This window comes from Macrobrachium rosenbergii, chromosome 1, assembly GCF_040412425.1.
Source record: "Macrobrachium rosenbergii isolate ZJJX-2024 chromosome 1, ASM4041242v1, whole genome shotgun sequence".
Classification (NCBI taxonomy): domain Eukaryota; kingdom Metazoa; phylum Arthropoda; class Malacostraca; order Decapoda; family Palaemonidae; genus Macrobrachium; species Macrobrachium rosenbergii.
In genome coordinates this window covers 61119202-61130963 of record NC_089741.1, presented here as the reverse complement: position 1 = coordinate 61130963, position 11762 = coordinate 61119202, and the positions used below count along the sequence as shown (strand labels likewise).

The following is an 11762-nucleotide window of genomic DNA, read 5'->3' as shown; positions in this document are numbered from 1 at the left end:
GTTCTTCAATTAAGCGTCGGTTCTTGAAGCAGCAAAGGAACACATCTTCCTTTCTAGCCTAAAAATATCGCATTTCTGGGGATTCTTCCTCTTGGTAAAGTTTCCCGTAAGGGAGTAGTGCCGTCAGTGCACCTCACGCGGTGCACTCTGGGCATTACTGAAGGCTCGTTGCAGCGTCCCTTCTGCCCCTAGCTGCGGCCCCTTTCATTCCTTTTACTGTACCTCCTTTCGTAATCTCTTTCTTCCACCCTTTCCTAACAATTGTTTCGTGGTGCAACTGCTTTGAGGTTTTCCTTCTGTTACACATTTAAAACCTTGTTACCCCCAATTTCCCTTTCAGCGCTGAATGACCTCTAAGGTCCCAGTGCCTGGACTTTGGCCTGAAATTTATATTCCATGCAATTCCTTTTGACGAAGCTGTTTTATGACGTAAAAACTAAACCCAGGACATTTTTAGTAGGTATTGAACGTTTATGTCATTGTATGTATGAAACGTGCTTTTAAATAACTTCGATCACGATCTTATACGACTCCCAGTTAACTAGATTCTCGGTTAAAACAAAGACGTACGTGGCTATTAAAGGAACAATTGAGTCTGGCCAATTATTTTCTCTTTAATTGCACTTCATTTTCCTTCCTCCCCACCGGCACTTACTCCTTCGACAAGCAGGCTTGAAAAAATGTTGTCATAATATAATAAAGTACACTGCTTTTTACATATAATCCACTTTTGTACTTAAAATTTTTTGTACCTACCTGCCACTAAAGAAAAACATTTGGTCTCTCTCTCTCTCTCTCATATATATATATATATATATATATATATATATATATATATATATATATATATATATATATATATATATATATATATATATATATATATATATATATATATATACATATATATATATTCATTTATATATTTATATATGTATATGTAGGCCTATATATCTACAATTTTATATCAAACTGTTTTCCCTGATTATGTGGTAAAAAAAAAAAAAGTCGGTTACTGTAACACTCATACTTAAAACTGCTGAATCATGGATGAATCTCATGTGTGGGAAACTTTAACAAAACTGGTCGCTTTGGACGCCAACACAAAAACCTCCATAGTAATGTGTCCAGCTCGTCTTACTTACTACTTACACAGCGCCACTTGTCTCTTCTCTCATGCTTTCTGCATAAGTGCCTTTCGCTCCCATACCTTTTTCACCCATCTCTCCAGCACTTTCTGTGTGTTTATATCCTCCTTCCTCCCAACACACTGGTCCATCCCTTCACCTGTGCTGACATTATTCATACATCTGTGTATCCTTGCGTTTCTCACCATTTTCAGTTGTTACACTACGTATACAACGAAAATAATGCCGTAACAGCTTCAACGTTCTCATCATCCATTACATTCACATTCACCATCCAATCCATTCACATCCAACATTCACACTTCACTATCATAAAATTGATGGTAGTCATTCTTTAGGAAGTGCCAATAGCTTGTGATTCAAATGCATTGTTTCGGGTTTGTGAACCATTTAGGGAAGGCAATGCCTTTTAAATGGCAAATGAACCACTGTTGAGGCTTGTCACAACTACATGCTTAGGAGAGTTAATTAACTGAAGGTGATAGTAAGAGAAACCAAAAATGTTCATACCGCTGCCTAAGGAAATTCCAATGATTTGGAGTGCAGATGTCAGGTACCTCAAGGCAGAGGCCCATTGAAGGTTGAAGGAAATGCCCCTTAAAGGTCATTTAATGAGGCCAGTGGCAAACAAGCTCATCACTCCTACGAGATGCTGGAAAAAGAAAATAATAGCATTCCTGTTGCTCGATGTGGTGTGAAAGGGATCAGTCATACCGTGGTTAATTGAATTAAGTCATTCCGGAAGGCTGTTCTTAACCGATCTGCCCTTAATGCAAGTGAATTTTTCCCATAAGAAATAATGGGAATTGGATTAATTCCTTCCAGACCTCCAAAATATCAACAAACAAGAGCTCTTTAATGTAACAAACCTAGCATGCAGAAATTATATATAAAAAAACATAAATAGATGAAGACCTCTATTGGGGAGAGTTTGTGGCGTGTGAGATAGGTGGTTAGGAAAGTGAGAAGAGATGTTATTGTTTGGAAGGGGATTCCCCTTCCTTGAAAATGGCAGGCGACTATGACTCTGGGGTTTTCTTTTTTCTGTTTCTTTCTGCTGCTTTCTCCTTGAGATTTACTGCGCTTCTTTCTCTCTAAAAACCTGTCCCATGATCTTTCTTTTTGCCTTTGTTCTAAAATGTTTTTACAGCTAGAAATTGTATTGTCATTCAGCAGGTTTATAACATGATTTGCTACAACATTGTCGTGGTGATATTTTTCGACGAAACTTGACAGTTCGCCCAATTTTGCACACATATCTTTTATTGATGAACTAGGGCATTCTCCCCTCTAAAAACAGTTCCTCAGCTGTTGTCTGTTTTTGCATCCTCTGAAGTCCTGCAGTTCTGTAGTGAGCTCTGGTTTGTGCTCCTCAGTGACTCATCCGCCTCATCGTCACGACCTCCAAGCCCATGAACTTGCCCAGATATAGGCCTACAACATTCTCCACAACATGCTCTGCCTTGATGGCATCTCTAGCCTTCTCAGGAGCCAAGATGGTTTACATACACTAGAATTACTTTGCACAAAGACGTGTGAAACAGTTTAGCAGAGACGTGCACTGAACGAGACCCACGCACAGACTGAACTTATCCTTTGTTTCAAAAGTTCAGTCTGTGCGTGGGTCTCGTTCAGTGCATCGTCTCTGCTAAACTGTTTCGCCACGTCTTTGTGCAAAGTAATTTAGTGTATGTAATCCCATCTTGGCTCCTGAGAAGGCTAGAGATGCCATCAAGGCAGAGCATGTTGTAGGCCTATCTCTGGGCAAGTTCATGGGCTTGGAGGTCGTGACGATGAGGCGGATGAGTCACCGAGGAGCACAAAGCAGAGCTCACTACAGAACTGCAGGACTTCAAAGGATGCAAAAACAGACAACAGCATAGGGTTTGCAGCCATTGAATCACTTCTGATATTGCAAAAAAATCAAGAGTTACGTATTCATGTATGTGTGTTGGTTGGTTGAAGATATAAAGATACAAAGTATTGTCATGAAGTAGATTTGATCCTATTATCTCTTGCATTTTCCAGAAAAATATGCATGAACTGCAGGTGTGGGAAAGATGACCACGAAGTTGAAGATGATGACGAGGATATTGGACAGATTGTCATTGGAAAATTATTTGACCGACCAGCACGAACAGAAAAGGAGGAATTGGAATACTGTTATGGTCAGCCTTTTTATTTATATTCCATATTTCAGATGAATATGAATAGCAGAAGTCAATGATTACTTGAACTACTCATTAGAATCTACTGATTATCCTCAAGCAGTATGTTAGTATATTTGTTATCTTTTCCGCATCGGGCAACCAAAGAGTAGTATTTGGTGTTGAGTTGTGGCTTCCCTGAAGCATGAGTTTCTTTTCCTTTAGCTATTCATAAATTTTAGCCTGATAAAATGTTCTTGAGATTATCTTTTTCACATTGAAATAAAACACTTCTGTAAAGTTGTCTTTGTAAATTCTGATGTTTTTAGCAAGGACACTCATAAGGTATTCAGTAAAACATGATTGTTACGTGTACGGTATTATTTTAATTATTCCTCGCCTTATAGGCAACAGTTTGGAGATTGTCAACGAGGAGACTGGAAAAGCAGAAAATGTAAAGTTCGACTGGGTTCCTCCAAATGTTGAGAAGACGCTGGCCTCTCGTTACATGGAACTTCTTCCACCAGATAAACGACCAATTGCGGGCTCTGAAGTAAGGATAGATTTCACAACAGTACCTAACAGCCATATCTAATAGCTTTAGGACTGTCATTGTGCAGCAGCATACATGTATATTGTATCATCAATTGAGAGAAGAGAAGTAAAACTGACTTGTGACTCATAGCTGCAAATCCTAAGCTAGTTTGACTTACAGAAAGTAGGTAAATTAAACTAGCTAGGATTGCAGCCATTTGAGTCATGTCGTTTTACTCTTCCTCAATTGATGATACAATGTACATGTATGCTGCTGCACAATGACAGTCCTAAAGCTATTAGATATGGCTGTCAGGTAGTATTACGCTGCAGCAGTATCTTGCATATTGTTAGCAATGGTAATAAATTCTGTAAAGGTAAAGTAATAGCAGTTAAATTTTTTCTGGTTTATAGAAGCATTGTAGAAGTTACATGAGAGTATGCAAAGTTAACCTTAAACACAGGACATAATTATAAATACAGTTGCGAATTTTACAGAAATCATTTATAGGTATCATATTCATTAATTTCTTGAATGTCCAAGTATACAGTTTTAAATATCTGATTTAATTTTTGATAGATTTAAGTATAAGATAGAATATTATAGGTTAGATGCGAGCATTTTTATTAATTTAAGTTTTAATTAATATTAATATGAAATTTTATTTCAGGCAGCTAAAGCCCGTCGTCGTCAGTTAGAACAGCAAGTCCCCCTGTATGATATGGATGCTGCTCAAAGAAGTGACAGTTTACCACCAGAAGAGCTTCAGAATTTCTTGGCTTACTTGGAGCGAATCAGAACTCAGGTGGCAGGTCAAGGCACAGTCCAAGAAATTGCCGGGGTGCCTGCTCCTTCATATGCAAAACCTCTCCAGTGGCAGTCAGCACCAGAATCAACCCAGTTAGGAACAACTGCAGGGAACCTAGATGCAAATGGGAATATTGGTTATTATCCAGATGTTCAGCCTGAAGTGGATCTGCTTGGCAAAGGGGCAGTAGACCAAGCCAACATTCAGAATAACAATGTTGGAATAGATAGTATGACTCAGATAGCCAATACTGATCCTGTGACTGGTGAGCTTAGACGTGGAAGCAGTCAGATGCCCAGTCTTCGTCAACAATTCCTTGGTGGGATGGTAGGAGAACCAGGAGGAATCACTCCTTTCAGAAAAGTAGACTCTGCCCACAGTACCCCATATGGTGGAACCCGCATGACTTCTAGGCCACTGTATGGTTTAGGAGAGGAGAAAGCACTTGAAGGAATGTCAGCAGAACTTTCTGATCTTAACTTGAAGGTGAGTTAGATAATTATGCAATAAATGGTAGGTATATGGAAATGTATTTAGATTACAGTATTAAGATTTTATTTTGAAAATACTTGATAACCTTAACTTAAATTTGGGATTTTACCAATGTTACTGCAATTAAGAAACGTGGAGAAGTCATCTTGAACTACACAGTGATTATTAGTGCCAACTCAGGGGTAAGAAAGGAAAGTAAGCCAAGGGAAACTGTTGGTTTGAAGCTGTTATTTTAGCTGTTGACATTGATTGCATTTTAAACATTGTTGTATTATTTATACTGTACACTGGATCATTCTTTTGGTTGAGACCAATAGTGCCACTTTCCCCCACTTATTGTGTGGGATGTGCAGTTGTCATGGGTACATAAAAGTTTCTAGTGTACATGACATGCACATCCACATCAAGGTAAATTTATATTTATAAACATGAAAGGTCAGTAGTTCTGTTTGTTCCTGATAATTTATCCCTTTCCACACCAGGAGGTCTTGGATGAATGGTGTTAACTTATCTCATACATGTTTGGTTCATGTCTTATATTATAAGAAATGAAAACAATAAGAATTAAAAAAACTAAGTAATACTACTCGATAATAGCTGCAGTGGCAGCAGCTTGCGGTAGCATACAGCCTTAATTTGCTTTGAGATAATTCGGTGATTATTATGGTACAGTATATTGCTTCATAAGATTATAATGTATGCATTTAGACAGATGCACAAATCCATATTTCTTGTGTCTTTACATATCAGATACTAAAAAGAATCTCCTTAAATTTATTTGTTTTAGTTTTAGTTGTTGAGATCATCTTACAAAATCTTCTTGTTAAAATTTCCATTAAATGGTCATGGTTTAGTGTTTAAATACTTATAAAATGTGCATATTTTCTGTACTCAACTTGCCTTTCAGACTAAGTAGCTTAAGTCAGTTCCCTTGTTAGAATGTTATAATTTTTCCTTCTGTACTCTATCTTTTTTTTCTGATATATTGTTCTGGTCCCTTCTGTTTACTAAGGTGTGTTTTACTACACTCTTCATAAAAGATGAAGTGTTAAATATTTCTACAACTAATGTGAAGAATGGTACCTATTTTTCAAATTTTGTTATTGTATATCTAAAATTACATGAAAGGTGTATATCACTGAGAGCCAGAGTGAGCGTATATAATGCACGAAGTGACCAATTGAAATAATATGGATGTTTTTTCTTAAGAATAAATTTTCTAACTTACCAGTATCTCAGGCTGAACACTTTTACCCTAGGGCGGAATCTATTCTGCCTGGTTCATTTGTGTTGTGTAGTATTGAAGGAAAAAATTTGAGAACTGGGTTCAGACTGAAGATTCAGTCACTACCTTTATCAAGTCCCACATTGAATGCTGTTAATTGTAAACAACGATGTTGATAGTAATAAGCAGTGTCTCTCTTTCAGGTTGGGCTAGTCTTAACTTATTATGCAGGCAACAGATTTCTTAGCAAATTTGATGTGATTATCTTTAGTATTCACAAATTGACACCCCCCTCATCTGTGGTTTTGATATTTCAGGCATTGTAATCTAATGTGTGTTAAACAAAAAGTAACTCAAAGTTTTTGCCTTCAGCAGCAAGTAAACATCAGCAGATGGGTTGCTAGAAAAATTTAAACAACATCAGATGCCAATCTTCCAATTTCTGTTTACTTTTATGATTGTTTAAATGTAAGACAGTGTAATGGCCAAATAATCTTATATGCATAGTTTGCTAATATCTATGGAAGTTTTTCAAGCATACTTTCTTATACAGTTTTATAAATTTGTTTGTATATCCATAATGGGGATCTTGTGGCTATAAGTGGCTATATATGTACATGTATTGACATTCTTCGTTGGGCAAGTGGGTTCCATTCTCAGCTAGCACTCTGCTGGCCATGAGTTCGAATCTGTGACTGGCCAATGAAGAATAAGAGGAATTTGTTTCTGGTGATAGAAATTCATTTCTCGTTACAATGTGGTTTGGATTCCACAATAAGCAGTAGGTCCCGTTGCTAGGTAACCAGTTGGTTCTTAGCCACATAAAATAAATCTAATCCTTCGGGCCACCCCTAGGAGATTGTTAATCAGCTCGGTGGTCTGGTTAAACTAAGGTATACTTAACATGTATTGGCTTCTTAGATTTTACTAGAAGTGCACATATATTTACTAAGGACTAAATACATATACATGGGTGTATTTCATAGTACTGTAGTGTATATTGTTTAAATTTTCTCACAAAGCTAGTTACATTTTAGTGAAATATCACTAAGAAACTGCATTAGTGCATATCAGTACAACATGAAATGTAGTGATGCTTGTAATGTTACACCTTCCCATCTTGTACGCTAATTCACTGAGTAGCAGAAGTGTACCAGAGTTCAGAATTTAAGTTACAGGTATTGTGATTAGTGCTAAGCCACTCATATTCTGCAGATTTTATAATTTTGAGTTTTTTTTTTTACATTTTTCTTCTCATATTTACAGGAAGATGTTTCAGGAAAACAACCAGTTGTAACAGGACTTCCTCCTTCTGGAAACTTCAGAATTGATTCCACCCAAATCCCTTATTCTGGTGCACCTAAAGGTTATCGTCCAGTACGGCCTGCTCACTTACAACATCAGGGTAATCAGACTGATTTCCCAGCTCGGCTTCAGCATCAGGGTAATCAGACAGATTTACCGGTTGATGTATCACCTCAGTCCAAGCAGTCTGGTTTTGAACCTAGCATGCCTGCATATCAGCAAGAGCGACGTGTTGGAACTGAGTATCAACCTGACCAGCCTACATACCCATCTGGCCATCCACCCTCTCAGTCCAAGGAAATAGGTTTCCAGCCTGGCTACCAACCAGGGCAACATGTCACAACTGGGTATCAGCCTGATCAACCTGGTTATAATTCAGTACCCACAAGCACTGCAAGTTCTCAGGCCACTCACCCCAGCAGCCAGCTAAAGCCACCTGCTCAGTTTAATTATGAACATAATGAGGACCAGTCTCTAGGATACTTACCACCAATGCCAGGCTATGAACAAGGCTACCAAACTGAACAGCTTGGACAACCCGGCTGTAGACCTGGTCTTACAGATCAGGGTACTTTTTCACCACATGATGTTCAGTCAGATGACCTAGAATTTCCTCCACCACCTCCTCCAGAACTACTTGCTCTCCCCACCGATCTTCCAGGCAGTGATGCTGGCAGTATTGACAGTGGAGTTGAAGTCTATGATAACATTGGTGCCAAATTGAAGGCCAGGATTGATGAAGAAGGAATAAAGACTCCATTGCAGCAAATGTTAGCTAGAGAGAGAAATATAGCATCAATTGAAGCTATGCAAGCACCGTATGGAGCACAGATAGACATGCTCACAGGTAAGATTAGATGTACTGTATTTGGGATGTACTCTTTTTACCTTGCAGAAATCTTTTATCTTTCTAGGACATTTTCAGTTAGTCTCTTCATGAATTTATTTAAAATTATGTGTAAAATTAATATTCTTATTTTTTATGGAAATGATAAATATTAGTGATTTAAGCGATTTACTATTAATTTTTGTTAGTAAGATTTTGATAACTTTTAACTAAGATTTTGATAACTTTTAACTAAAGAACAGAGTTTTTAAAGTGATCGTATTCATGTAAATATATTTATTTGGAGTACTGTATTTGACAAAAATATCTTTTAAAAGTATTAGTTAAGCGATACCATAAATGTTGAAGATTGGTACTTGATGCAGCATCACATTGGAGAGGAATAACTGGAGTGTGTCTTTTAATGATCATAGTTAAGGCAGTAGATTGGCCCTGATCCTGAGACAATCAGACGATGGATCCTTTTCTTCATATACAGTTTGCTGACACATATGTATAAACAATATGAAATATTCTCTACATAATCTTTCTTTCCTACACATTTAAAATCACTGAATACACCTCATATTTTCAAGCTCTTCAAAATTTCAGCTTATGTGTTCAAAACTCAATATGAGTTAATGACCTATTAACAGCTTGGACAGATTGATAGATTAAGTTCATCAGTAAAGGCATACAGAATCCTATAAAGATTACTGCACCAAAACTTGTGAGTTGTCTATGGTAAATAGCCTCCAGTTAGTTAGTTATAAATGATTTGTTTAACCAGACCTCTGAACTCTTTTAGGGTTCTTCTCGGGCTAAAAAAAAGGGGGAAAGAATACATAAAAAATTAAGTAATTGAATAAATAAATAATGAAAAAGGGGAAAAAATTAAAATAAAATAAAAAATCGAGAGGGAAAGAAAAAAAAAGGAAAAGAAAGGAAGGGAAAAAAAGGGGGGGAAATTATATTTTATTTATTAATTTAATTTTGTTAAAGAAGAGAATGATATTATTAATTGAAAAGTTATTACCTTCAGCTAGAATATCCTTTATTGATTTATTTTGTAAATAAGTATTTCTTTCATGTTGCCATCTGGGACAGTCACTCAAGATATGTTTGATTGTTATTGGGATGTTACATCTTTCACAAGTTATTGGATTTGTGTGTGGAGTTGACATCAGATGACCATGTGTGAATCTGGAATGTCCTGTTCTGAGTCTTGTTAAAATTACTTCGTTAATTCTTTGTTTTTGGGTAGAAGAATGCCACTTTTTAACTTCGTTCTTAATTTGTCTTAGTTTGTTTTGAGGGGGTATATTTGTCCAATCATTTTGCCATTCCCTATAAATTAAAGGTTTAACTGATGCTAGCCAGTCTGATATGGGAGCTTTCATAGTAGTTGGGGGGATTGTACAGTACAAGCCAATTTAGCAGCTTTATCTGCTTTCTCATTACCCTCAATACCTACATGGGTTGGGATCCAACAAATATGAACTTTTAGGCCGTTTGTAATTAATTGATGAATTTCCTGTTGGATATTTTGGACAACGTGATTATTTGATTTAAATGATCCTGTTGCTTCAATTGCACTTCTTGAGTCGCTCAATATGAGTGCTGAAGGAAGTCCTTTTTTGGATATAATTTGGAGAGCCAATTGTATGGCTGTTAATTCAGCTGTAAATACTGATGATATTAGAGGAAAGCCCATTTGGATAGTTTCATCAGACCCAGCACACTTTTAAGTAGGACCAAGAATCTCAGGAAAATAGAAATGGAGTAATTATGGGCACAATTAGTGTTGGAACATGATTAGAAAAAGTAAAAAAGCTGTGGAGATCACAGCTACTGTATAAGAAACTGGACATCTGTTATGCACAAGAGGTAAGACATAAAGGAGCACAAAACAGTTGCTTATGACACAGATGAATATAATTCCTTGCAGAATGGTAATGAAACAACGCTAAGTGGAGTAGGCATACTTATCAAAGATGAAATAGTAGAGGTGACTGAGGTGGATGAATCAGTAAAAGAATACCTGTAACTACGATTGAAATTATCATAGAAAGAGAGATAATGCATGTGTTCTAAGTAAAAGAAATCACAATCACAGAGATCAGGAGAAAATCAAGGATTCTTGGAAAAGTTATGCAGTGTAGTAATTGAAATGCCACAGTCATTAGTATACCAGTAGAAGCCTGTAATGGCCACATAGACAGACATGGACAGCATTGATTTTGAGGATGTGATTGGAAGGTAAAACTCAAGAGGAAAAACCCAAGAGAGAAAACAGTTCAAAAACAGTATGCAGTGTACTGTACTGCAGTCCTGTCAGATCCTAGGATTGAAGTTTTTAATGTAATATGTAAGAAGCAGAGCAAGAAATTGATAACATACAGGTGAGGAGAAGCTGAAATACATAGTGATTACTATATTACAATTAGGAGTACAGATTACCTCAAAATGGATTGCTCTGTTATACCAAGTGAGGTGTGCTGAAAGATGAAGAATGAGACAGTCAAAAGAAGGAAAACATGGAAATGGAAAAATAAGTTTTAAAAATATGGTACACTGTGAAGAAGTTTCAATTTTGTACATGAAACTTACCCGTCAGATATATACTTAGCTATAGTCTCGGCGTTCCGACAGAAATTCAAAGGGCACACACGCGACAGGTAGGTCAGGTGATCTACCATACCCGCCACTGGGTGGCGGGAATAGGAACCATTCCGTTTTCATGTCAGATTTTCTCTGTCGCTGGTTCGGCAACATCTGTTGTTGGTTCCTTCTGCTTTGATTTTCATTTTTTCGCTTGCTGAGGATTATTTTGGACTGACCTTTGGTGGCGTATTGGATCTTTGGCTTGCATACGCTTTTGTGGACTGTTTTTGATTTTGGCTTTGGTATTTTCTTAAGAATGTCTGATCAGAGTGTTGCACCGGTGTTTCGGTGTGTGTGTAAGGTCTGATTGTAGGTGAGACTACCGAAAGCCGGTAGATCCTCATTCTCTGTGTTCGAGGTGTAGGGAGAATGAATGCTCTTTGAGAACACGTGTGTTGAATGTGAGAATCTCACTGAACTGGAATGGAAGGCGTTAAACTCTATGTCGCTAAGTTGAGAAGGACAGAGTTAGGAAGGCTTCTTCCAGAAGCGCTAAGTAGGTCTCTTTCCAAGGAGGTAGATTTAGATCCTAACACTCTTCCAGATTCTCCTGTCACTCCAGTTGTTTCAGCTCTTCACCCTTCGTCGAACCTGTGGATTCGCTGCGGGAGA

General features: G+C 37.3%; 1 protein-coding gene across 6 annotated transcripts in view; it reads left to right on the top strand.

Moving 5' to 3' along the window:
- Positions 1–11762, top strand: part of LOC136839040 (uncharacterized) — a 76199-nt gene that overhangs the window by 16646 nt on the left and 47791 nt on the right. For all 6 annotated transcript variants that reach the window (XM_067104706.1, XM_067104726.1, XM_067104719.1 and 3 more), the window contains exons 3-6: positions 3177–3316; positions 3703–3848; positions 4501–5124; positions 7622–8507. In XM_067104706.1, coding sequence (XP_066960807.1) covers positions 3177–3316; positions 3703–3848; positions 4501–5124; positions 7622–8507 — 1796 coding nt within the window. The remainder of the gene's footprint in view (positions 1–3176; positions 3317–3702; positions 3849–4500; positions 5125–7621; positions 8508–11762) is intronic.